Source organism: Spermophilus citellus (genome assembly GCF_964194105.1).
Source record: "Spermophilus citellus genome assembly, chromosome: 12".
NCBI classification, from domain to species: domain Eukaryota; kingdom Metazoa; phylum Chordata; class Mammalia; order Rodentia; family Sciuridae; genus Spermophilus; species Spermophilus citellus.
Genome location: NC_138198.1, coordinates 4,946,906 through 4,973,816, shown reverse-complemented (window position 1 = coordinate 4,973,816; position 26,911 = coordinate 4,946,906). Strand labels below are relative to the sequence as shown.

The 26,911-nt window shown below is 40.6% G+C and overlaps 1 protein-coding gene across 4 annotated transcripts in view; it reads right to left on the bottom strand.

Annotated features, from left to right (window-relative positions):
• LOC308631974 (F-box/WD repeat-containing protein 12-like) overlaps positions 1–26,911 on the bottom strand; it is a 67,044-nt gene that overhangs the window by 18,349 nt on the left and 21,784 nt on the right. Inside the window, exons 6-10 of one of the 4 annotated variants that reach the window (XM_081263549.1) lie at positions 18,955–19,113; positions 17,163–17,373; positions 14,954–15,132; positions 14,748–14,875; positions 11,140–13,792 (exon numbers count right to left, since the gene is read on the bottom strand). In XM_081263549.1, coding sequence (XP_081119675.1) covers positions 13,666–13,792; positions 14,748–14,875; positions 14,954–15,132; positions 17,163–17,373; positions 18,955–19,113 — 804 coding nt within the window. In that variant the 3' untranslated portion in view covers positions 11,140–13,665. Of the gene's footprint in view, positions 1–11,139; positions 13,793–14,747; positions 14,876–14,953; positions 15,133–17,162; positions 17,374–18,954; positions 19,114–26,911 lie in introns of those variants that run through there. The other 3 variants (XM_081263551.1, XM_081263550.1, XM_081263552.1) reach the window with 3 other exon arrangements.

Below are 26,911 nucleotides of genomic sequence, written 5' to 3'. Positions count from 1 at the left end.
AACCTGTAAAGTACTTTTGGTAGTATGGTCATTTTGACAATATTAATTTTGCCAATCCAAAACCAAGGGAGATCTTTCCATCTTTTCTAAAGTCTTCTTTAATTTCTTTCTTTAGTATTCTGCAGTTTTCATTTGTAGAAGTCTTTCACCTCTTTTGTTAAGTTGATTCCCAAGTATTTTATTTTTTGAGGTTATTGTAAATGGGGTGGTCTTCCTAGTTTCTCTTTCAGAGGATTTGTCACTGATGTATAGAAGTGTCTTTAATTTATGGGTGTTGATTTTATATCCTGCTACTTTGCTGAATTCATTTACTAGTTCTAGAAATTTTCTGGTGAATTTTTTGTATCCTTTAGGTGTAGAATCATGTTGTTGGCAAATAGTGATAGTTTGAGTTCTTCTTTTCCTATCTGTATCCCATTAATTTCTTTTATCTGTCTAATTGCTCTGGCTAGATTCAAGAACTATGTTAAATAGAAATGGTAAAAGAGGGCATCCCTGTCTTGTTCCAGTTTTTAGAGGGAATGCTTTCAATTTTTTTTTTTTGTATCAGGGATTCAACCCAGGGTTGCTTAATCACTGAGCAAAATACCCAGACATGTTTAATTTTTATTTTGAGACAGGGTCTCAGTAAGTTGCTTAAGGCCTCGCTATATTGCTGAAGCTGGCTTTGAACTCACAATCCTCCACCTCAGCCTCAGCCTCCTGAGCTGCTGGGATTACAGGCATGTGCCACCATACCGGGCTGATCTTTTTAATTTCTCTATCTCTAATGTTTCCTCTTTCATCACAAATTTTATTTACTTGGGTCTTCTCCCCTCACCACCTTGTTATTCTAGCTACAAATTTGTCAGTTTTATCTTTTCAAATAACCATCTCTTTGTTTCGTTGATGTTTTGTAATTTTTTAGACTGTATTTCATTTGTTGCTACTCTAATCTTTATTGTCTTCCCTCTGCTCATTTTGGGTTTGGTTTGTTCTTGCTTTTGAAGTCCTTGAGATGCATTATTACAATGCTTATTTGAAAGCTTTCTAATTTTTTGATGTAGGCATTCATTACTATAAGCTTTCTTCTTTTTCTGCATCCTGTGTGTTTTGGTATGTTGAGTTTGGTATGTCATTTGTTTCAAGAACTCCTTTAATTTCCCTTTTGACTTCCTCAATGACCTACCATTCATTCAAAGGTGTGTTTGATTCAGTCTCCATTTATTTGTATAACTTGTAAAGTTGCTGTTATTATTGGCTTCTAGTTTCATTCTGCAATGACCAGAAAAGATACAGGATATTTTATTTTTTAAGAATTCCTTAAGACTTGTTTTGTGGCCTCATATATTATCTATTCTACATAAGTTCCATGTGCTGATAAAAAGAATGTGCCTTCTGCAGCTGTTGGATGGAAAGTTCTGATAATCTGTTAAGTCCATTTGATCCATAGCATAGCTTTTACTGGTGCATATTAATTGCACACAATAGTGAGTTCCATTGTGACATCTTCATACATGCCTAGAACAAAATGTGATCAATTTGAGCCTTCAGCACTTCCCCTTTCCCTCTTCCCTCTCTTCTTGATGCCCTTCCACTAAACTAGTGGTTTTCCCTCTACATTCATGGCATCCTTTTGTTGTTGTCATTGTCTCCTCTGTCTTCACATGATACTTGTTTTTTTCTGAGTTTGGCTTATTTCACTTACCATGATGCTTTCCGGTTTCATTGGCATTTTCCTGCAAAGGACACGATTTTGTTCTTTGTGGCTGAATAATACTACACTGTGTACCATATTTTCTGTATCCATTCAACTGCTGATGGACACCTAGGCTGAATCCATAACTTAGCTGTGAATTGTGCTAAGATAAACATGGGTATGCGTATTATCTCTAAAAGAGGCTGACTTTAATTCTTCCAAATAAATACCAAGAAGTGTTATACCTGGATTACACGGTAATTCTATTTTTAATCTGATTTCCAGTGGCTATACTAATTTATATCCCGACCAACAGTATATGAGTTCCTTTTCCCCACATCCTCATCAATCATTTGTTATTTGTATTTTTGATGACTGCCATTCTAACTGACATGAAATGAAATCTTTAGTGTAATTCTGATTTACATTTCCCTGATGGCTAAAGATGAGCAATTTAAAAAAAAATGTTAGTCATATGTACTTCTTTTGAGAAATATCTGTTTATTTTTCCACTTAAAATGGCTTACTGCTTTATTGACTTTCAGATTTTTGAGTTCTTCATATATTCTGAATCTTAATATTGTTAGGAATATTAACTGGCAAAGATTTTCTCCCATTCTATAGTGTGTCTCTTTACTCTGATAATCATTTTGTTTGCTGTGCAAAAGTTTTTTAATTTGATACCATCCCATTTATTGATGCTTGTTATTTCCTGAGCTTTTGGGGCCCTATTTGGGCAATCAAGTGCCTATACCTCTATGTCGAAGTATTTTCCCTAGTTTTCTTTTTCTTATAGCAATTGCAAAGTTTTTGGTCTCAGGTATCTGACTGATTTTGAATTGACTTCAGCAATGCACAGGATGAGAGATAAGGATCTAGTTTCATTCTACGTATGTATATCCAGTTCTTCCAGAATCATTTTTAAAAAGGTTCCAATATGTTTGGGGTACTTTTGTCAAGAACCAGATGATTGTGCTAGGGCTATAGCTCATTGGTAGAGCACCCGCCTCAGATTTGTGAGGCACTGGGTTCAATTCTCAGGACCACATAAAAATAAATAAATTTATTGTGTACAACTACAACTAAAAAAAAAATTTAAAAAACGAATCAGATGATAGTAGTTCTGTGGACTTTGTGGGGGATCTCTCTTATCCAGCAAGGAGGTCCACAGAACAGGGTAGAGGAGAGTGTGGCTGCAGAGTCAATAATCAAGACCTCTGGAGACCAGCAGGAAGCAGGTCTGATTTTACTGCGAAGTTACCATGTATATATACTCAAACAGTAGCTAAGCAGATTACAGGCAGCCACCAATGCAATTTCTAACTGTTCTTGCAGTTACCAATTGAAGAGTGGGGCATGGAGCAAGCACAGGGACTGCAATACATGGCGTCATGCCCAGGGCTGTGCCTAGCACAAGGGGAATAGCTTTAATGTATGCCATGTTTGCATACTCTATGCATCTATCCCCACAGGACTTGACTCTGTGTCCTGTCCTATTACATTGGTCTGTAACTGTTTTTATGCCACCACTGAGCTGTTTTTGTTACTACAGCTCTGTAATGTAATTTAAAGCCAAGTGTTGAGGTCCCTCCAGCATTGCATTTTTTGTGTGGGGGAGTGAGGGGGCTGGTACCAGGGATTGAACTCGAGCACTCAACCACTGAGCCACATCCCCTGCTTTTGTATCTTATTTAGAGATAGTGCCTCACTGTTGCTGAGGCTGGCTTTGAACACATGATCCTCCTACCTCAGCCTCCCGAGCTGCTGGGATTACAGGCGTGTGCCACCGTGCCTGGCCAACATTGCTCTTTTATCAGTATTGCTTTATCTATGCTGGGTCTTTGTTCTTCCTAATGAATTTTATAACTTTTTCTAGTTATGTGAAGAATGTCATCAGTATTATGATGGGGTTACACTGAATATGTAGATCACTCATGTGGCCAATTAAAACAATACTAATTCTGCCAATCCATGAGCATGAGAAGTCTTTTCATCTTCCAGTGTCTAGACTTTTTCTTAGCATTCTGTAATTTTCCTTGTATAGAATTTTACTTCCCAGGTAAGGTTTATTTCTAGGTTTTAAAAATGTTTTAAAGTTACCATGCATGGAATTGTTTTCTTGAATTATTTCTCCGTGGGTTTATTATTGATGCATAGAAAAGCTATTGATTTCTGTGTTTATTTTATATCCTGCTGAAATATGCATGTGTGTGTTTTTCCTGGGGACTGAACCCTTGGATCCTCTATCACAGAGCTATATCCTATACCTTCAGCCCTTATAAATTTTTAAGACAATGTTTTGCTAAATTGCAGATCTCAAACTTGTGACCCTCCTGCCTCAGCCTCCCGAGATAGACGTATGCCAGCATACCTGGCTACGTTGCTGAATTTGCCAAATCTAGAAGTATTCTGGTGGAGCTAGTATCTTCAAAGTACAGGATCATACCATCTGCAAACAGGGATAATTTGACTTCTTTTCTATTTGTATCCCTTTATTTCTTCCTCTTGCTTAATTGCTCTGGCTAGAAATTCTAGTACTATATTGAATAGAAAGGAGAGAGTGGACATCTTTGTACTATATTGGATAGGAGGTGTGAGAATGATTTTAGAGGACGTTTTCAGTTTTTTTCCAACCAATATGATGTCAGATTCAGGTTTATCATATACATCCTTTATTATGTGGAGGTTAGTTCCTTCCGTCCCTTGTTTCTTCAGGGGTTTTAACATGAATGGGAGCTGAATTTCATCAAAGGCTATTTCTGCATCTGTCATAGATGATCATGTGATTTTTTTGACCTTGATTTTATTTATATGGTATATTGTTTTTGCTTTTGCTTTGATTTTAATTTGCATATGTTGACCCATCATCCTTACTTCCCTGCAGTGAAACTAACTTGATCATAGTGGGTGATTTTTTTTTTTTTGACATATTGCCAAATTTGGCTTGCTTGATTTCGTTTGGTTCATGATTATCTTGGAAAGTTTTTATTTGTTCTTCAATTGTGAAGGTTAGCTCTACTGGACACTGTGATCTAGGCTGGCAATTATTTTTTAGAATTTGAATTAAGACCATTCCATGCCCTCCTGGCCTTTAGAGCTTCTCAGAAATCTGTTATTCTGATAGGTTTGCCTTGTGACGTGGTATACTTCTCTCTTGCAACTTTTAAAATCCTTCGTTCTGGACTTTTGGCATTTTAACTATAAGGCACAGAGAGGTTCATTTTTAAAATATTTTTTAGTTATACATGAACATGTTTATTCATTTTTATGTGGTGCTGAGGATTGAGCCCAGTGCCTCACATGTGCATGGCAAGCGCTTTACCTCTGAGCCACAACCCCAGCTCACAGAGAGGTTATTTTATGGTCATGTGTATTTGGAGTTCTAAATGCCTCCAGTATTTATTTGTCCATCTGATTCCCAACATTAGGGAAAGTTTTGTGGGGTTTTTTGCTTTTATTTTTGCTGTTATTTCAAATAAGTTTTTTATGCCATTAGTCTGTATCCCCACTCTTTCTTCAGGTCTTGAGTCTTAAATTTGAACTTTTAATGTCCAAATTGTCATGCATTCTGTTCCTACTTTGTTTTTAAAATTGTCTGAATGTTCTAGTTCATCCACTTTGTCTTTGAGCCCTGATTTCTTTCTTCTGCTTGGTCTAGTCTATCTGTGAGACTGTCTGCTGAGGGTTGTTTTTTTTTTTTAAATCTCCAAGATTTCTGTTTGGTTCTTTTCCAGAATCCCTGTATCTTTATGTGCTCAGAAGTATCACATGCCTAAGGGTATTAATGCTGCATTTCTCCAGTGTAAGCAAAGTAGCTCTGCAAGCTCTGCAGTGGGCCCAGGCATCTCAAATCACCTATTTCAAAGAAAGGAAGCATGCTATGCATTCCTCTGCTTTGCTGACTAGACTAACAGACCGCACCTCCTACTGCCTAGAGCTTTCAACAGATAGGTACCACCATCTCTTTCCGGGACCCAGAGTCTCAGGTGGGTGTCCTCTGACCTAGAGAGGGGAAAGGAAGCAAGCACAGGAAACCTACCTGCTGCAGTGGTGACCTGAATTCCTCTGGACATGGGGGGGGGGTACAAGCTCCAATGGGGGTCTTTCTGTGGATGAGGAACTTTGGGCACCAGGTTTTCCACTGGACCTGACCCCCTTACAAATACGTATACAGCTGGACTTGCCAGTTTCTCTTCACTTGCTATACCATCAGATCAGCAGACCATGCTTCCTACCATCTAGTTCTCAGCTGGCCTATTATAGATTCCTTCCTGGTCCCAAATTGATTTACAGTGGGCGCTTGATGAGCAGTGAAAAACAGCTATCCAACTTCATACATACTTAAAAGTATTTTTTTTGATCATCCACGTAGAACACCTAGATAATGACCCTCCTAATATAGCTCCGTGCCTCAGCACTATTTGAATCAACAAGGAAGAGTACTGCACTATAGAACTATCTTTTTTTTCCTGTTAAGAATGTCATTGGTATTTTTTAAATATATATTTTTAGTTGTAGATGGACACAATAATTTTGCTTATTTATTTTTTATGTGGTGCTGAGGATTGAACCCAGTGCCTTGCACATGCAAGGCAAGTGCTCTACCACCAAGTCACAACCCTAGCCCTGTCATTGATATTTTGATGAGGATCACACTGAATCTGTAGATCCTGTTGGTAATATGCTTATTTTGACAAAATTAATTCTACCTTTCCAATAACTAGGGAGTTCTTTCCATCTTCTTGTTTTTCTTCAGTGTTCGATCATTTCATTATAGAGAACTTTTAACTCCTTAGTTTTCCCGATTTCTTTCTTGGCAGATTCATTATCGGAGTGTAAAAAAGCTACTGTTTTTTGAATGGTGATCTTGTATCTTGTACATTTGTTGAATTTGTCACCATGAGAAGTCCTCTAATGGAGCTTGTTGGGTCTTCAAACTGCAGGATAATGTCATCAGGAAATGGATGTCATTGGGAAACAATTTCTTTTCCTACGTGTACATGCCCTTAATTTCCTTCTTTGGCCTGATTGCTCTGGCTGGCTTCAAGAACATATATATAGGAGTGGAGAGGGGACATCTTTGTCTTGCCCGATTTCAGAGAAAATGTTAGCTTTAGGTTTATTATATATAACCTTTATGATGTTGCAGTAAGTTCCATCTAGTCCTAGTTTAGTATTTTTAACAGGAATGGGTAATGGATTTATTAAAGCTTTTTTGCATCTATTGTTGAAATGATCATGTAAATTTTTTCTATAATTCTCTTTATGTAATGAATTATATTTATTCATTTGCATGTTGAACCAAACTTGCATCCCTGTGATGAAACCACTCAACTGTTTCTGCTAATATTTCATTGAGAATCCTTTCATTTATGTTTATTAGGTATACTGCTTTGTAGTTTTCTTGATGTTTCTTTATCTGGTTTTGGTATCGGGGTGATACTGGTTGTATGGAATGAATTTGGAAGTGTTCCCTCCTTTTCTAATTCATGAATTATTTAAGGATTGGCATTAGCTCTGTAAAAATCTGGTAGAACTTGGCTGAGAATCTGTCTGGTCCTGGGCTTTCCTTTTTAGAAGGCTTAATCTTACATTAATCTCACTGTTCAGAATTTGTCTGTTTCATGTTTTTTTATATCCTCTTGGTTGAATATGAAATCATATGTGTTTAAAAGTTTATCAGTATCTTCTTGATTTTCCAATTTATTAGTATAAGTTTTCAAAATAGTCTCTAATGATATTCTGGATTTCAGAAATGTCTATGGTGGTATTTCCTTTTTCGTCATTAATTTTGTTGACTTGGATCTTTACTTCCTTTTAGTTTGGCTAAGGGTTTGCCAATCTTGTTAATCTTTAAAAACAAACTCTTGTTGCATTGATCCTTTGTATAGTTTCCTTATTCTCCTTTTCATAATTTTGGTTCTGATCTTAACAATGTCCTGTCTTGTCTGGTTTGGGAATGTTTGTTCATGCTTTTCTAGGACTTTGAGATATATTAAATTGTTCATTTTGGAACTTTTGTTTTTTAACACAGGTACTTAATTCTATATCTTCCTGATAGAACCACCTTTATAGTATCCCAGAGGTTTTGGTATGTTGCATCAATATTCTCCTTTGACTCTAGGAATTTTATTTCTCTTCTAATTTAATCTGTGATCCATTCATCATTCAAAAGACTTTTGTTCAGTTGGCATCTGTTTATATGGTTTCTATGGTATTACTGGCTGTTGATTTATTTATTTGTCTCATTTCATTAGGATCTCACAAGATGAGAGAGATCAGGTTGATTTTTTTTTAAGTCTGGAATTACCAGACTCAAGGAAAGTAAGCACCACTCCACTCTTTTTCCCTGACCTGAAAGCCTTTAGGCACAATCCTCTGAACCTGCTTCCACTGCACTCTGCTAAACACATCTTGGCCACAGGGTAAGCACTTGCCAGAACAACATGGCAATATTTACTGTGGTTTCTCAGGCTCCTGCAGCAACAAGCTGCAGTGTGGCCTTTTCAAGATGGCTCCCTGCCTTTGCTCTCCACTTGCCAGTTGAGAAACAGGACTTTTAACACCAACTGCAATGCAGCCTCTGGTTCAAATAAGTTCAGACTGCTTTTCTCTATCTGTAGGTTTTCTTGTGCCAAATTTGCCATTATTTTGTTACACCTTTCCTCCAAGGTGAACTGATGCTGCTGCTACCACTGGCTTATCTCCAGGGTATTCTTTCATGTCCTCTGTTCTAAGCACCCAGATTACTGGGACTGTATGATTCCATGACTATCCACTATCAAATTTCTGTGATTTCTTCATCACACATCTTGCAGAGGCACAGTACTCTTGCTATTTGAATCCCAAATCAGAAACTCAAAGTGCACCCTTCTAATCTGCCATATTTATATCTTCTTAATGAACTGATCCCTTGACCATAGTTATCTTCACTGTGTCCTTTCACTTAGGGTCTGTTTTGTCAGATGAGTATAGCTACTCCTGCTGACTTTAGGATTCCATTAGGAGTGTCGTTTTCCATCCTTTAACTTTGTATCTTCACTGATGAAGTGAGTTTCTTGTAAAAGTAGGATATTATAGAGTCTTGTTTTTAAATTCATCCAGATAAGTCTGTATTTCTTAATTGGGGAATTTAGTCAACTTACATTCAAAATTATTGAAAGGTATAGGCTTATGCTTGATATCTTTATTTTCTATTTGTTTTGAATATTTTTTTAAAGTTCATCATTTTTTTAGTTGTAGATGGGCACAGTACCTTTATTTTATTTATGTTTATGTGGTGAATATTCTTTATTCTTCCTCTCATGTTTGTTACTTAATGATTATTTTATTAAAGTTTGGTTTTTTCCTTTTCTTTTGTGTATCTATTCTTCAGTAGGATTTACACATTTCCATGCTATCATGACAACAGTTATTTTTCTTTCATTTCTAGAGTTAGGACTTCCTTAAGTGTCTTTTGTAAGGCTGATCTAATAGTTATTTATTCCCTAGAATAAACTTGCTGGGAATAGTAATCTTGGTTGGCAGTTATTTTCTTTTGGGACTTAGTAGATATCATTCCATTTCCACTTGACCTGTAGGATTTTAGCAGAGAAATCTGTTGTTGACTTATTAATGGTTACCTTTAAATGTGATTTTGTGATTTTCCTCTTGAAAATTCTTGCTTTGTCCTGTACTTTTGGACTGTTTGACTATAATGTTTTGTTTTGAAAATCTTTTCTGGTCATATCTATTTGGGGTCTTTAAGTCTCTGTTCATCTATATCCAAATCTTTTCCAAGATTAGGGAAATTTTCTGATATTTCATTGATATGTCTATGCTTTTAAGCATTTTCTTGCCTTCACATATTCCAATGATTATAGATGTTTGATACTACAGTAGAATCCTAATGACCCTTAATAGTCTCCACTTGTTCCATTTTCCTGTCTGAATATGCTACTGGAAAAGACTTGCCTTTAAGCTCTGACAGCCTTACTTCTGCTCGTCATTGAAGCTTTCAATTGAATGTAGTAGGCTGTTCATTTTCAAGATTTGTTTGGTTTGTGTTAAAGATGTCTCTTTGCTAAATTTCTTATTCATATCCTGCATTGTTTTCCTAATTTACTTCACTGTTTATTTGAACTTTCTTGGATCTTGGGGTTTTGTTTGTTTGTTTGTTTTCCAAATCATTTCTTGGAACCTGTTACAAGTGTGTTATGATCTTTTGGAAGTATCACATGCACTCATCATTAGCTAAACAGTGGTGCAGGTCCAGGAGCTTCATAGAGAGAGGCAGTGATAGGAACATAACACACACCCCCAGCCCTTTGTTTTGGGTTGTAGATGGACACAATACCTTCATTTTATTTATTTATTTTTTATATGGTGCCAAGGATTGAACCTAGTGCCTCACACATGCCAGACAAGCACTCTACCACTGAGCCACAACCCAGCCCCTATAACCCTCCTTTTTCTGGCGCTCAAACCTGTCCTGGTAGCATGTGATCAGATACGGTAAGAGAGAGGTCCACACCTGTAATCCATGCAACTAAGGCAGATGGACTACAAGTTCAAGGCCAGCTTCAACAACTTAACAAAACCCTGTCTCAAAGAATAAAAAGGACTGCAGATGTAGCTCATTATAAAGGGCCCCTGCATTCAATCCCCAGTACCAAAATAGCAACAAACCATAGCAATTTTATAGTATTGCTTTTGATTTATGAGCTTTTTAAAAGAGTCACTCTTCTATTTATGGATATCTCTATATTCTTTTTCAAAATATATTTATTTTTTAGTTGTAGGTGGGCACACAATATATTTCATTTTTCTGTGGTGCTGAGGATCGAACTCAGTGCCTCACACATGCTAGGTGAGCATTCTACTGAGCCACAACCCTAGCCCAGGATTATCTCTGTATTCTTTATTACTCTAGAAAAGCTTTGTGGATTTTTTCCCTCCAAGTAGTAAATAGCTTTTTATCCTTATTTGCTATTTGTAAGTTTTCCTTTGTATTTTTGAAGAATTTTTCACGATGTGTGCCTTGGGTGGGAGCATTTGCTATTGAACCTGAAGGAGCCAGACTCTCCTCTCTCCCCCCTTATCTCTTATTAAAGAAAAAAATTTTTCACCAGGTGTGGTGGTGCACAGCTGTAATCCTAGCAACTGAGGAGGCTGAGGCAGGAAGATCACAAGTTCAAGGCCAGCCTCAGCAACTTAGCAGGTCTCTGTCTTAAAATAAAAAATAAAAAGGCCTGGGTTAAGCACCCTTTGGTTCAATTCCCAGTCTCATGCTGAATTTTTGCTTACTAATTCTTAAAATTTTCTTAGTTTTCTAAAAGGAGATAATCTAGTTCAGAAATTATGAAAAATATACATCTTCCTTTCTAATGTTTTTAAAAATTTATAATTTTTTTAAAGGTCCTACATGTATTAGCACCTGCAGGACAATACTCAATTATGATGATGATCCTTTTCACCCTTACCTCATTTCTAACTTGCAATAATAAGACATGAAGAAGGTTCATAGTTGTGCATGCTTCTGCGGACTTCTGTAGGTCCTCACACTTCCCAGTGCAGCAGTGCCTACTAAGTGCTATGGAAACAAACAACTTTCAGATTTTGCACTTGAGAGAACTTGAGAACATGGCATATTCTCCAGGTGCTTCTTCCCAAGGCTAGGGCAACATGCCCCAAAGACCATGTTGTTCTGGTAAAAGCCTATCTGCCAGATTTAACACACACCTTCAGCAAGATAAACAAGAGTTACTAGTGTAGGGTTCTGTTTGGGATTGGGGTCTCTGATAAATTTTCATTGTGGCATGCTTGGTGGCCAGGAAGTTTCTGTGCAAAGGCACACTACGCCTGACTGATGGGAAACTTAATTGCCTGGCCCCTGTAGCAATGTTCTTCATGAGGAAGTCCGTGTTAAGAGTTTTATCAGTTTCAACCTTGATCTTGGGCACATAACTCCTGGGAATAAAGGAATTTGCTTACTAGATAACTACAATGTTTCACCAAGCTCCAGTGCTCCTGGATCTGCCCACTAAACAGCAACTTTAGACAATGAAGTTTCTTAAGAGCTGCACAAAGCACCCGACATTTCATGTTATAACTACCGACTGTAACTGCAGAATAAGCAACCTTATATACTGATACAATAATATAGTTGTGGTGCTAAGGACCTAATGCAACCTATTGGTATAAATAAAAGTGGCCGCTTGGACAAGGAGCCACGTTCCTGCCTCTGCACCTTGTTTCTGTGTCTCCCTTTATTATTTCCTTACATACCAGAGCTTCCTGTGTTCCCCATGAATCTCCCATACCCAGCCTTCACACACCCTGAGGGTGGGGATCCCTAGAGCTGTAAGCTTTCTTGGGTAGGGCCACCAGACCAGATGTACCACCCTATTGTAAGAGCCAACACATGCAGGCTTTCCCAAGGAGGGTGGGTATGGGTCTAATTACTTCCTGCCCTTGAGGACTTATAGAACTGTACCTGTGTCCCTCATTGCCCAGGGACCCAAACCTCTCAGGTGGACCTATAAACTCAACATTCTTATCTCCAATCTCTCACCAATTTCCCACCCTCTATCACTGTATCTTTAGCAAACTCTGTGTTCTCGTTTCCATGAATTCCTTTTGACCTTCTAAATGCAACAGCTCTTTCCCTTCTTGCTGTGTCATGGAATTTTCACGTCAGCCGATTTCTCGTTTCCGCCCCTCCTCATTGCTGCCTGTCAAGATACCTCAGTCCTGGTCATCCTTACAACTCAGGCCAAGAGCTCAGAACATTACACAGCAGTACGATGGAACTAGAAAAGACCCCTCGCTGACAGTTTTAAGAGCCAGTAGAAGACCTTGGGCAATGACCCCATAGAGTCTTGGTCACAGGATACAGCTGCTATAGCTATGCTAGGTTAAAAAAAAAAGTTTTAAAGGTTTAATATAGGAAATGGGGCATTATTGTATTGGGCAAAGTACAAAGTATTTTTGGAGAATTTTTCACCGTGTACATCTTGGTTGGGAGAACTTGCTATTGAACCTGAAGGAGCCAGATTCTCCTCTCCCCCTCCTTATCTCAGTGGAGTGGCTGTTATGCAAGTGTGCGTGTGCGTGTACACACACACACACACACACACACACACTCACACTCACACTCTGAACACACTACAGAGCAGCTGGGAAGTGTTTCTGTGGTGGCCATAGTGCCTATTCAGTGACAAACAAGAACAGTGGTAGCAAAGCACAGAGCCTGAGGGAAATGGAGCCCAGGGGTGGTTCAAGTCAGACTTGCTGGAGCAGGACATGCGTGTCTCCTGCTGCCTGGCCGTCCTCTGTTCCATCCTGTTTGTCCAACTTTCCCAATGACCCAGTGGACTACTCCATTTCCTTCCAATAAATTCCTTGTTTGGTTTCAGTCAGTGTCTGCTCCTGTTGCTTCCAATTAAGAACTCTGAATGATACACCCACAACCCAGCCAGGCTTCCATACTGACCAATTGGAGCGGGTACCAATGAAACAAAACAAAAAATGGCAGCTCTAGGGTTATATAACAGGGTACCACAAATCCATCTATGTGACAGCAAGAACTAATGTCTCTAAAGCACATAAAATAGAATTTAGAATTAAAAATACTCAGCTCATGGTCTATTTAGATAAAATAAACCCTTATAATCCTAATAATTTAATTATGGGCTTTCTGGTACCCTCAGAATTTTATTCAACTCCTGTCTGCCACCAATAATCTGAAAAATCTTGGGCATGTTGCTTAGCATCTGGAAATGGGATAATAATGGCTAATTACTCACCTTTTGTATTTTATTTTCCTTGTCTGAAAAACAAAGAAGATAGTACCTACTTCATTGGGCTGTTATGAGAGGATTTAAAAGTCACAGAGCACAGTGCACTTGACACACAGTCAACATGTGAGAAGGACTCTCCTTTCCCAACACTGATAACATCATTAGTTTTGATATGCCACGCAGGCTCTTTTCCAAAGTGAGATAGCTTCAACCGGTGCAAGCCTTTTGGCCACACTGAACTTTGAAGCAATATGATCTCAGAATACTTGTTCCAGTGCTTCTGACTTCCACACCCACAATGCTCATGATGTCACTTTCCACATGACTAAATCCTCTGCAAAGAGAAAGGCATGCCAGGTGTTAATCTGAAAAAGGGTCAATATTTAAACAGTAAAAGCTCTTTCACGAAGATCAACCTCAGCCTCCTGTGCTTTCTCACACCCAGCCAACCCCACCCAGCCCTCTTTCTATCTCTTGCTTACTCTGGGCCTAAAGTCATTTGTCACAACTGGCAAATTACTGGCAAACTCTTAAGTGGGAATACCATTTGGACCCTCCTGACAGTATCAGCCTGAATCATGGTGATTTTAGCTGTTCTAAGATACGTTTTTAAAGAGAAGCATCTAATATAATCTGGGCAAATCTGAGTCATTTCCCCAGAATTTAGAATTAATTTTATCAATTTCTGGACAGGCTCACTGCTTTTTTTTTTTTTTTCTACTGCTCTCTTGAATGGAGGAGACTGAACCACAAGGGCTCATGGGTCCAGTCAAGTTTTCATAAGGCCAGAGTCAAGGTCCTACTTGGGCTTGGCCATGCAATCCCTGTGGGACTTTGAACAAATCATCCACATCTCTCAGCCTGTCTCACCTGTGGATGATGCCAACTGCATATGGCTGTTTTGTGCATCACAGGAGATGACATATATACATCACAGGAGATGACATATATGCCTAGAGCGAGCAGTCTGGTTTAACAGAAAAGGCAGCAGAGCATGCAGAAGCTGGTCTCACGTCCAATAAGTAAGGGGCAGGATGGGCACATGACTAAGTCCTGTTAACACCCTTTCCAACATTTCCTTTAAAAAACTTCTTTGAGACAGGTGTGATAGCACAGGCCTGTAGTCCCAAGTACTTGGACAATGAGGAAGAAGGAGTGCTTGAGCCCTGGAGTTCAAGGCCAGCCTGAGCAACACAATAAGACCCCGTCTCCAAAACAAAACAGAAACATGGCTTTGTAGGCCACATAGCCCATTTTTACAGGCAGCACGAAGAAACACAGCCAATTACCTGGCCCATCTGTGGGATCCCCCAAGCAAGTGATAGCAGCTCTTGAGGGCTGGGAAGTTACTTTTCTTATTCCACGTATAGACACGCAGAGAGAGGTCGAAGGAAGAGGTGATGACTCGCTCTGGGCCCTTGAGAGGAAGTCAAGTGAGGCCACGGTGTGGGCTCCTGCAGGAGAGCATGGCAGGGGCAGGGCACGCTGCACTCACCACCCATAGGGCTGTGATGGGCTTCTGGTGGTCCTGGAAGGCCTCAAGCTTCAGACCATGTATGGTGAAGAGAACCAGTTCCGACCCAGAGGTCAGCAGGATCACCTGAGAGCCATGGCTCTGCACGAGGTGAGGAGGCATCATGGCGTCTGGCAAGAGGAAACTGGCCATCTGTTGTGCTTTTTGGAATAAAAACAGATTGGTACATGAAAAAATGCTCACCATCTCTAGCAGTCAAGGAAATGCAAATCAAAACCACCCTAAGATACCATCTCACTCCAGTAAGATTGGCAGCCATGATGAAGTCAAACAACAACAAGTGCTGGCGAGGATGTGGAGAAAAGGGTACACTTGTACATTGCTGGTGGGACTGCAAATTGGTGTGGCCAATTTGGAAAGCAGTATGGAGATTCCTGGGAAAGCTGGGAATGGAACCACCATTTGACCCTGCTATTGCCCTTCTCGGACTATTTCCTGAAGACCTTAAAAGAGCATGCTACAGGGATACTGCCACATCGATGTTCATAGCAGCACAATTCACAATTGCCAGACTGTGGAATCAACCCAGAAGCCCTTCAATAGATGAATGGATGAAAAAAAATGTGGCATTTATACACCATGGAGTATTACGCAGCACTAAAAAATGACAAAATCACGGAATTTTCAGGGAAATGGATGGCACTAGAGCAGATTATGCTTAGTGAAGCTAGCCAATCCCTAAAAAACAAATACCAAATGTCTTCTTTGATATAATGAGAGCAACTAAGAACAGAACAGGGAGGAAGAGCAGGAAGAAAAGATTAACATTAAACAGAGACATGAGGTGGGAGGGAAAGGGAGAAAAAAAGGGAAATCACATGGAAATGGAGGGAGACCCTCATTGTTATACAAAATTACATATAAGAGGTTGTGAGGGGAATGGGATAACAAACATGGAGGGAAATGAATTACAGTAGATGGGGTAAAGAGAGAAGATGGGAGGGGAGGGGAGAGGGGATGGTAGAGGATAGGAAAGGTAGCAGAATACAACAGTCACTAGTATGGCAGTATGTAAAAATGTGATGTGTAACCGATGTGATTCTGCAATCTGTATCTGGGGTAAAAATGGGAGTTCATAACCCACTTGAATCTAATGTATGAAATATGATATGTCAAGAGCTTTGTAATGTTTTGAACAACCAATAAAAAAAATAAGGAAAAAAAACACAGATTGGCTTTCTCTGAGTTATCAGAGATATCACTTAAGATGATGTGGCACACTTATTCCACTGCTTTGCAGTTAGACCTGCACTCAACCATGATCCATGAATTTACTCCCCTAAGTCTCCAGTTCATCAGCAACAGAATAGTGATCGTAACACTGCAATCACAGAGGGTGGACTCAATGCCATATGCTTACGGGAATGACTGACAGCATGTGGCACACAGAACCATTCAGGGAACCAGGGCTCCCTTTACCTCTTCCCTGGGTTGAAGGGAAGAAGTTGAAGATACCCTTCTAAGACAGAGTGAAAGAAGAAATGGCCATGGGACAACTGTATGACATCTGCCAAAAACTCCTCTTTAAGACACAGTTCATTATACTGCACGGCATTCCTTTTTACAGGAAAAACATCACCTCTTAAGCAGAATTTGTGTGTTTCCTTATATCAGACAAGGCACATATTATACATCCTGTTTCCCTTTTTTCATCAACTGCCAGGAAGCTCAGAGCAAAATTTAGTCACAGTATATGAAAACGAAAGAACACAAAGGAAAAAAATGCCAAGAACCAAAAGCAAGGCCTATCAGAGTAATGTGGGGCCTAGGAAATAGAGGAGATAGCGGGGAGGGTCACGGTTCTTACTAGACTTGAAACTCCCTGGGGAATAAAGTAATTTTAGCTTTTATTCATCTTTGTACACGATGCTGAGAGCAGGGGCTTTGACATAATCAGGAAGAGAAAGGTAGTAATAAATGGAAGCAGGAAGATCACTTGGGGCAGGGAATCTGTGGACGTGTATTAGTGTCTGAATCTCAGGACCATGAAGGGGGCCCAACATGTGCACCATCTTTCCACCAGGACATAAAATCACAATGTAACTTCTGCTGGGCTACACCCCTGGGAGAGAGGAACAAGTGTTCAAAAGAGACACGGAAACCCGCCCTAGAAACACCACACTGTGATGCTGGTGATGTGCAGACCGTGGCCAGCATGGGGGACTCTTACCCAGAATGCTCACTCTGTCCCTGGATTTCATGGCTTTTAACTCAAAGGTAGTGACAACCAGCTGCCTGACACTGCCATTTCTGTGCATAACAATCAGCCTGGCAGCTTCATCAGGGGCCCAGCAGGCTTTGGAACTCAACCGGACAGTGAGGGTGGTAGAAACAGGAAGTTCATCTTCCGATGGGTGCAGCAAGGACCGAGTGTAGAACACCTGGGGAAATACCCCTGAATGGTCACCGTGTAGACGAAGGAGTGGCTTCTCAGACCCTGGGCACTCAGAAAACCTCCCATGCCCAGCCTGACTCCTGCATCCCGGGCCTGGCCAGGGCACCAGGCTGTCTGCATACCCCACAATGCCTGTATGCCTGTGCCACCGCATACCCTCCTTCCAGGCTATGAATGGACCAAGCTTTTTTTTTTTTTTTTTTTTTTTTAAACTGGGCACTGAACTCAGGGGCCCTCAACCACTGAGCCACATCCCAGCCCTATTTTGTATTTTATTTAGAGACAGGGTCTCACTGGGATGCTTAGTGCCTTGCTTTTGCTGAGGCTGGCTTTGAACTCGTGATTCTCCCGTCTCAGCCTCCTGAGCCACTGGAATTACAGGTGCGTGCCACCACACCCGGCTGGATCAAGCTGTTTCAGGTTAATCCCAGCTTATGCCTGGCCCTGCTGGAAACATCCTGATATGTCATTCCCACTAAGATTGGTGTTGGTGTGACAGATCCATCACATAAATGGCATTTCTATTTGTGACCAGCTGTTGTCATGTTTTGCTGATGTCACATGTCTCCCTGGCATATCTCTTCAGTGACTCCTTAGGCCTCCCATAGACCCCAGCCTGTTCCTGGTAGTTCCCTCCATGCCCTCTTTGAACCTGTCTGTTCTCTGACCACTTACCTCCCTGGCTTCTAGGTCCTGAGGCTCCCCACCCTACTTCTTGCTCTGCAACAACTTTTGCTTTCTCTCTGTCCTCCTCCTCCACAAGACCATAACCAACTGTCTATATTTTACTAAGATCTAATTTCCCAGTCCAAATCCTGTCACTCAAAAAGTATTTTATTTGTTGAGCACAGTGGCCCATGCCTGTAATCCCAGCTACTCAGGAGGCTGAGATAGGAGGATCACAAGTTTGAGGCCACCCTCAGCCACTCAGCAAGACCTCATCTTGAAACAAAAAAAGAAAAAGCGCAAGGGACATAGCTCAGTGGTAGAGTGCCCCTGAGTTTGATCCCCTGAACAAAAAAAAAGTGCTTCATCCCCTGGCAAATGAAAGCCATTTCTGCATGCATGTCACTAGGACTCAGCATTATGGCACAGGAAGAAGGCAGCACCGAAGACATGCCCACCATTTCCTTTTCCAGACACCAAATGCTCCCCTCACTCATGCTCTCATTGAAACTATTCTCAGACCACCAAAGGCTCTAGAACGTTTTCCTCCAGTATGTCACTAAGGTCCCAAACCTGTTCCATCTGAACACTTCTGCCTCCCCAGCAAGGCCGGCTTCTTCTAGCTCACAGGCAGCATGGCTGCCAGAAAACAGCGCTCTCCAGGGCCAGGGACTTCCAAGTGTCCCTTCTGCTAGAAGCAGACGTGACTGCTGGGAACAGAGCCCCTGGGGACAGAATGTGGCTCCTGGGAGCAACAGGGCTCACTCCTGCCAGCCATGGGGCTTGGTCTTAAGCACAAAGCAGCTCTTGAGCTCACAGGATGCAACTCCAGAGGCCAGACCCTCTATTTCCTCTCACAAGGCGAGGCCTCCCCCAAGGAAAGGGTTCCCTAGGCACTGACCTTTGGGCCTAGGTCTGAATTGTGTGCAGATGCAAACAGCCACTGTCGGTCAGGAGAGCAGAGGAGGCTCACAAAGGGACTGGGAAACAAAGTCACTTTGGAGACCACCTGCAGCTGAGGCACTGTCAGTGTGTAGAGCGTCCCTTCAGCACAAGCCACCTGCAACAGATAGAGAACCAAAAGACCAGCAGAGTGGGAGAGGGGCCAGGCCCTGAGCCCAGCAGGAAGCATCATGTTCTGACCTGTCCTCACCAGAATGGAAACCACCCACCGTTTAACTGCTGCCCCCACAGGATGCAAGTGCCACTTACTTGAGGTTGCACCTTAGAATATGTTTTCAAATACACTCATGGGACTAGGGTGTAGCTCAGTGGTAGAGTGCTTGCCTAGCATGCATGTAGCCCTGGGTTCCATCCCTAGGATGGCAAAAATAAATAAATACACAGACAAAAATGAATACATTCAAACAACAGAGACTTCAAAGCTTCTGCTCACCTCCCTGCAGGATTCGCATGTGACCCTTTCGTGCCTTTCTACCCACTGGCAAAGGCATCCACAGTCACAATGGCATGCTGTGCTGCAACCGGCCTTTTAGTTTTACACTGAAAATACTCCTTGAAATCTCCACATTAGTGGACCTTTTCTTTTGATTTCCTGTCCTACTGATAGAAATTTAAACTGTTCAACAATCACTGCTGCAGAGAATACTCCTACAGACACCTGGACACTATGTGTCTGTGCTGGGACAGGGAAGGACCCTAACTGGAACCACTAGACCAAAGAGTATGCAGCTTTCAAAAATCCCTCAAACTATATTCCTCCAGTTCCCTGCATAAAATAGCTATTTCTCTTCATCCAATTTATAATATTTTAATGGATTTTTAAATTTGAATATAATAAAATACCACCTTTGATTTTATTAGACTTCCTCCTTCTCTCCCCTCCTCCCTCCCCTTGTTCCCATCTCTCAACTTTACTGATCACTTTACTAATTGATTTTTTTTTTGAGTGTTTTGTGGATGTACATGAGAGTGAAAATCACTCTGACATATTCATATATGTACTTGGGGAAGTTAAGCCAGATTCATTCTGCTGTTGTTCCCTGTCCTATCCCTCCTACCTTCCCTTCATTCCTCTTGGTCTACTCCACTGATCTGTCAATTATTTTTTTGTGCCCCCTCTATGTGGATTAGCTTTTGCATATTAGAGACAACATCTCACCTTTGACTTTTGGGGACTGGCTTATTTCACTTAGCATTGTAATCTCCAGTTCCATCCATTTACTAGCAAATGCCACAATGTGTCATTCTTCTTTCCGGCTAAGTATATACTCCATTGTGTATATATACCACATTTTTTTCTAATCCATTCATCTATTGAAGGGCACCTAGATTGACTCCATAGCTTGGCTACTGTGAATTATGCTGCTAAAAACATAGATGTGGCTGAGTCACTGTTGTATCCTGACTTTAAACCTTTTGGATATATACCAAGAACTGGGATAGCTGGGTCATTTGGTGGTTCCATTCCTAATTTTTTGAGGAATCTCCACACTTTTCAGAGTGGTTTACTAATCTGCAGTCTCAACAGCATGTCAGTGTACTTTCTCCCTTACACCCTCACATGGATTTATTATTTGTGTTCTTGATAAATGCCATTCTCACTGGAATGAGATGAAATCTTAGTGTAGTTTTGATTTGCATTTTGCTTATGGCTAGAGCTGTTGGAGATTCTTTTGTGTATTTATTGGCCATTTGTGTTTCTTCTTTTAAGAAATTTGTTTGGTTATTTTGCTCATTTGTTGACTAGATTATTTGTTCTTTGGCATTGAATTTTTTGAGTTCTTAATATATTCTGGGTATTAATCCCCTGTCAGAGAAATAGCTGCCAAAGACTTCTTCCCATTTTGTAGGCTCACTCTTCACTCAGTCATTTCCCTTGCTATGCAGAGCTTTTTGATTCAAAGGCATCCCATTTAGTCTTGGTTTTATTTCTTGAGCTTTAGGGGTCTTGGTGAGGCAGCTGGTGTGTGCTCCCACATGATGGAATGTTGACCCTAGGTTTTCTTAGAGTAGTTGCAAGGTTTCTGGTCTAATTCCAAGTCTAGGATGCATTTTGATTTGACTTTTGTGCAGGGTGAGAAACAGGAATATAATTTTATTCTTCTACATATAGATATCTAGTTTTCCCAGCACCATTTGTTTAAAAAGCTGTCTTTTCTTCAACATATATTTTTGGTACCTTTGTCAAGTACCAGATGCTTATAATTATATGTGTTTGTGTCTCCTAGTGGAATAGAGTAGGAGACACAAACACATATAATTATAAGCATCTTCATATTTAATGTCAATTAATATAAATATATTTATAATGTCAATTAATATTAATATAATTAATATAAATATAATTATAATTATAATTATAAATAAATATAATTATAAGCACTCTTCATATTTAATGTCAATACCATGCTGTTCTTAATCTTTAAAAATATCTGCTCGTCAGGCTGGGCACCGTGTCCATGCCTGAATCCCAAAGACTCAGGAGACCGAGGCCGTGTTTCCACCCGACGGTGGCTCCCACTCTACAGAGCACTCAGCAGGGAGATTAACAACCTGACCAACATATGGGTCCCCTGGTTGTAAAAAAGACCAATCACCATGTGATGTGCTTAGGCCCTCACTCCTGAAAGCAGGTGGCTCACCAGGATCCCATAAAATGCCTGAGTTATTACTGCTGCCTCATGTCTCCATACCAACAAAGATTCTGATGTTCTGGGTTATTAGATGTTTTAGTCAGCTTTTTCACTGCTGTGATAGACCTGGTAAACTGTTCCTCCTTTATAATTGTTTTTATTTGGGAGCTCACAGTTTCAGAGATTTCAGTCCACAGACAGCTGACTCCATTCCTTAGGGCTTGAGGTAAAACAGAACATCACAGCAAAAGAGTGTGGCTGGCCGAGAGAAGAGTGTGGCAGAGGGAAGATTGTGACAGAAAGAAGAGTGTGGCGGAGGGAAGCAGCTCACATGATGATTAGGAAGCAGAGAGAGAGAGACTCTACTTGCCAGATATAAAACATATGTCCCAAAGGCACACCCTCAATGCCCCCTGCCTCCTTCAGCCGCACTCTATCCACCTTCAGTCACTACTCACTTAATCCCATCAGGAGGATTTATTCATGGATTGGGTTACTCACATCCAAACCATAACACTGGGAATAACACCTGTGTCACCCAGAGGCATCAACTTCTTTAAAAGCAGTGACAATGCTTCGCTACCTGTCTTCACCACAGTCACCCTGCTAGATAACTACACAGTGGCCAACAGATTCGGGGTTCCACTCAGTCCACAGTTCACCAATGTGATAAGGGGCTACTTCATTCCTAGCTTAGGCTCAGGGCCTCTGAAGCCAGGAAGGTAAGCACTGCTACAGGGATCCCCCAACACTTAATTGGGATTCTTTGGGGGTAATTTACTTATAAATATAACCAGGATAGAGAAGCTCTCCCCCTTCCCCAAAGCATTCATGAAAGAAAAAAGAAGAAATAAGAAAATTCAAGGGAAGGAAACAAAAACTCAAAATAGAGATGGGCCCATGACAAAATCACCAGTCCTCCTCAACACCCACAATGTGAAAGGAAAAAAACTTGATATCTTTTAGATCTTCTGAGGTGCTACTAAGGCTAAGTCATAAAACAGCAACTTCCTATTCTTAAAAACTGCTCGAGCTGTGCACAGTGGCCCATGCCTATAACCTGAGACTCAGGAGGCTGAGGCAAGAGGATCACAAGTTCAAGGTCAGCCTCAACAACTTAGCAAGACCCTGTCTCAAAAAAAAAAAAAAAAAAACTGTTCAAAGGAGGTAGGAATGTAGCTCAGTGGACAAAAGTTTGCTTAGCATGTGTGAGGCCCTGGGTTCAATCCCCAGTACTGCAAAAAAAAAAAAAAAAAAAAAAAAACAAATGCTATTCAAATTCTTTTTCAGGACACAGGCACAGACCCCTAGGACCTTAATAATTTTGTTTTTGATTGTTGTTTTTTGGGCTGTGCTAGGGATCGAACCCAAGGCCTCATGCTTGCCAGGCAAAATGCTCTATCACTGAGCAACATCCCTAGCCCACACTAAAAATAATCTTGAGGACCTGAGAGAACCAACTCTTCACTGAGGAATAAGAACAGAGCCTCAGAGACCTAGGTTAAAACCAGGGATGCCTGCAACAATGCAGGACAGATCCACCTGGATCAGTGTGTGCTGCGTACTATTTTATCAAAATTTTCCTGGTTTCAACGAATCCACCCTCTATTTCCCCTTACATTACCACTTAAAATCCTTTGCTGCTGGCCAATCAGGAAGACAGATGAGGTTGCATCCTATATCCTTGTTGCTGACCATCAACAAAGTCCTTTGTGTTTGCAAAAATTCAGTGCCATAATATTAGCTTATTGTGCTTCTCGTGCAGCAAGCTGTTGCTCACTGTAGACCATATATTCCCCATTTACAAATTTTCTTTGGGCCTCTTTATAGTGGTATTCACAACTTTCATAACAAAAGGCTCTTGAAACTGTTCATAAACAGGTGTTGTGGTTCCGATGACTGAGGAGGCTGAGGCAAGAGAATCACAAGTTAAAAGGCCAGCCTCAGCAACCTAGTGAAACCCTCAGCAACTGAGTAAGACCCTATCTCAAAAGTTAAAAAAGGACTGGGGATATACCTCAGTGGCAAAGCATACCCTGCATTCAATTCCCGGTATAAAGAAAAGAAAGGAAAATTAAAGAAAAAAGGAGGGAAAGGGAGGAAAAACTGTCCACTTTGCAACATTATAAGCATCTCATTAGTGCCCCCAGGGATCTCTGTACCACACAGCCTTTAGTAACCTCCTCCTAGGCCTCTACCAGACACTGGATCACCCATAATGGCCTATGCTACCCAGGGCCTTGGTACCAAAACTTGTCATACCTTAGAACAAAAACTGCTGGCTGCACATGGGGCCCTTCTGGGGGTGGAGGCTCACAGTTCCTGAGCATGTGACTCTGCCCCCAGTTGCATGTTCTGCTTGGGTCCTGGAAGCAACACCCACAGAAGCCTTCCTGCTAAGAACACACCTGGCATCCTCAGGACAAAGTCAGATCTGAGGCATAAGCACAGTCGCCTCTGCTCAGCCTGAGAGGCCCCCATCTCTAGGACCACTGACTCCCTGAGAGGCTCCTGAGCGACTCATGAAGTGTGTTCATGTGTTTTCTGAATGGCACAGCCACCACTGCATGTGACGACCTCACTGGAGAGGTGCTACAGTCTAGCCCTTAACTGAATCCACCACTCTTAAACAAACAACAACAACAACAAAAACACAGTGATACTAAACAACAACAACAAAAACACAGTAATACTAAACACCATGACCCTACAATGCCCCTTTCCCAGGAAGCTAGCCAAGTTAGAAGAAAAGTTAAGAGCAAGCCTGAGGGGCTGGGGTTGTGGCTCACGGCAGAGCTCTCACCTAGCATGTGTGCGGCCCTGGGTTCGCTCCTCAGAACCACTAAAGATAAATAAATAAATGTATTGTATCCATCCATAACTAAGAAACATTTTTAAAAAACACTAGAAAAATTCATGTTCAAAACACTAGAAAACATATCTCAACATCATAACAGCTGTCTATGCTAAGCTCCAGGCCCACATCATTCTAAATGGAAAAAAACTGAAAGTATTCCCTCTAAAAACTGGAACAAGACAGGGATGCTCTCTTTCACCACTTCTATTTAACATAGTTCTTAAAACACTGGCCAGAGCAATTAGATTAAAAGAAATTAAAGGGATACAGATAGGAAGCAAAAAACTCAAATTAGCACTATTTGCTGACGATATGATTCTATACCTAGAAGACCCAAAAAGTTCCACCAGAAAACTTCTAGAACTAGTAAATGAATTCGGCAAAGTAGCAGGATATAAAATCAACACTCATAAATCAAAGGCATTTCAGTGACAAATCCTCTGAAAGGGAAATGAGGATAACTACCCCATTTACAATAGCCTCAAAAAAATATATAAAATACTTGGGAATCAACTTAACAAAAGAGGTGAAAGATCTATATAATGAAAATTACAGAACCCTAAAGAAAGAAATCAAAAGAAGACCTTAAAAGATGGAAAGATTTACCTGGCTCTTGGATACGCAGAATTAATATTATCAAAATGACCATACTACCAAAAGCACTATACAGATTTAATGCAATTTCAATCAAAATCTCAATGGCATTCCTCATAGAAATAGAAAAGGCAATCATGAAATTCATCTGGAAAAATAAGAGACCCAGAATAGCTAAAGCAATCCTTAGCAGGAAGAGTGAAGCAGGTGGCATCACAATACCAGGACTTAAACTATACTACAGAGCAATAGTAACAAAAACAGCATGGTATTGGCACCAAAACAGATTGGTAGACCAATGGTACCGAATAGAGGAGACAGAGACTAACCCACAAAATTACAATTATCTTATATTAGACAAAGATGCCAAAAACATACACTGGAGAAAAGATAGCCTCTTCAACAAATGGTGCAGGGAAAACTGGAAATCCATATGCAACAAAATGAAATTAAACCCCTATCTCTCCCATGCACAAAACTCAAAAGTGGATCAAGTACCTAGGAATTAAATCAGAGACTCTGTGTCTGATAGAAGAAAAAGTAGCCCTAATCTTCATCATGTGGGATTAGGCCCCCAACTTCCTTAATAAAACTCCTATAGCACAAGAATTAAAACCAAGAATCAATAAATGGGATGGATTCAAACTAAAAAGTTTCTTCTCAGCAAAAGAAACAATCTGTGAGGTGAATAGAGAGCCTACGTCTTGGGAGCAAATTTTTACCCCTCACACATCAGGTAAAGCACTAATCTCTAGGGTTTATAAAGAACTCAAAAAGCTAAACATCAAAAAAAAAAAAAAAAACCCAAATAACCCAATCAACAAATGGGCCAAGGACCTGAACAGACACTTCTGAGAAGAGGATATACAATCAATCAACAAATATATGAAAAAATGTTCATCATCTCTAACAATCAGAGAAATGCAAATCAAAACTACTGTAAGATATCTCACTCCAGTCAGAATGGCAGCTATTATGAAGACAAACAACAATAAGTGTTGGTGAGGATGTGGGGGAAAAGGCACACTCATACACTGCTAGAGGGACTGCAAATTGAAGTAGCCAATATGGAAAGCAGTATAGAGATTCCTTGGAAAATGGGAATGGAACTACCATTTGACCCAGTTATCCCACTCCTCAGTCTATACCCAAAGGACTTAAAAACAGCATACTACAGGGACACAGCCACATCAATGTTTATAGCAGCACAATTCACAATAGCTAAACTGTGGAACCAACCCAGATGCCCTTCAATAAATGAAGGATAAAAAAAAAATGTGGCATATATACACAATGGAATATTACTCAGCAATAAAAGAGAATAAATGCAGGTAAATGGATGGAGTTGGAGAATATAATACTAAGCAAAGTTAGCCAATCCCCAAAAACCAAATGCCTAATGTTTTCTCTGATATAAGGAGGCTGACCCATAACGAGTAGGGAGGGGGAACATGGGAGGAATAGATGAACTATTCTAGATAGGGCAGAGGGGTGGGAGGGGAAGGGAGGGGGCATGGGGTTAGAAATGATTGTGGAATATGATGGACATCATCATCCAAAGTACACGTATGAGACATAAATTGGTGTGAACATACTTTGTATACAACCAGAGATATGAAAAATTGTGCTCTATATGTGTAATAAGAATTGTAATGCATTCTGCTGTCATATATAAATAAAAGAGAGAAAGAGACAGAGACAGAGAGACAGACAGACAGACACAGCAAACAAGCCTGGACCAAATGTCCAAGTGAATACTGTCTCAGAAGACCTGACTCTCTCATGGTGTGTTACAAGAGAGCAAACCAGTG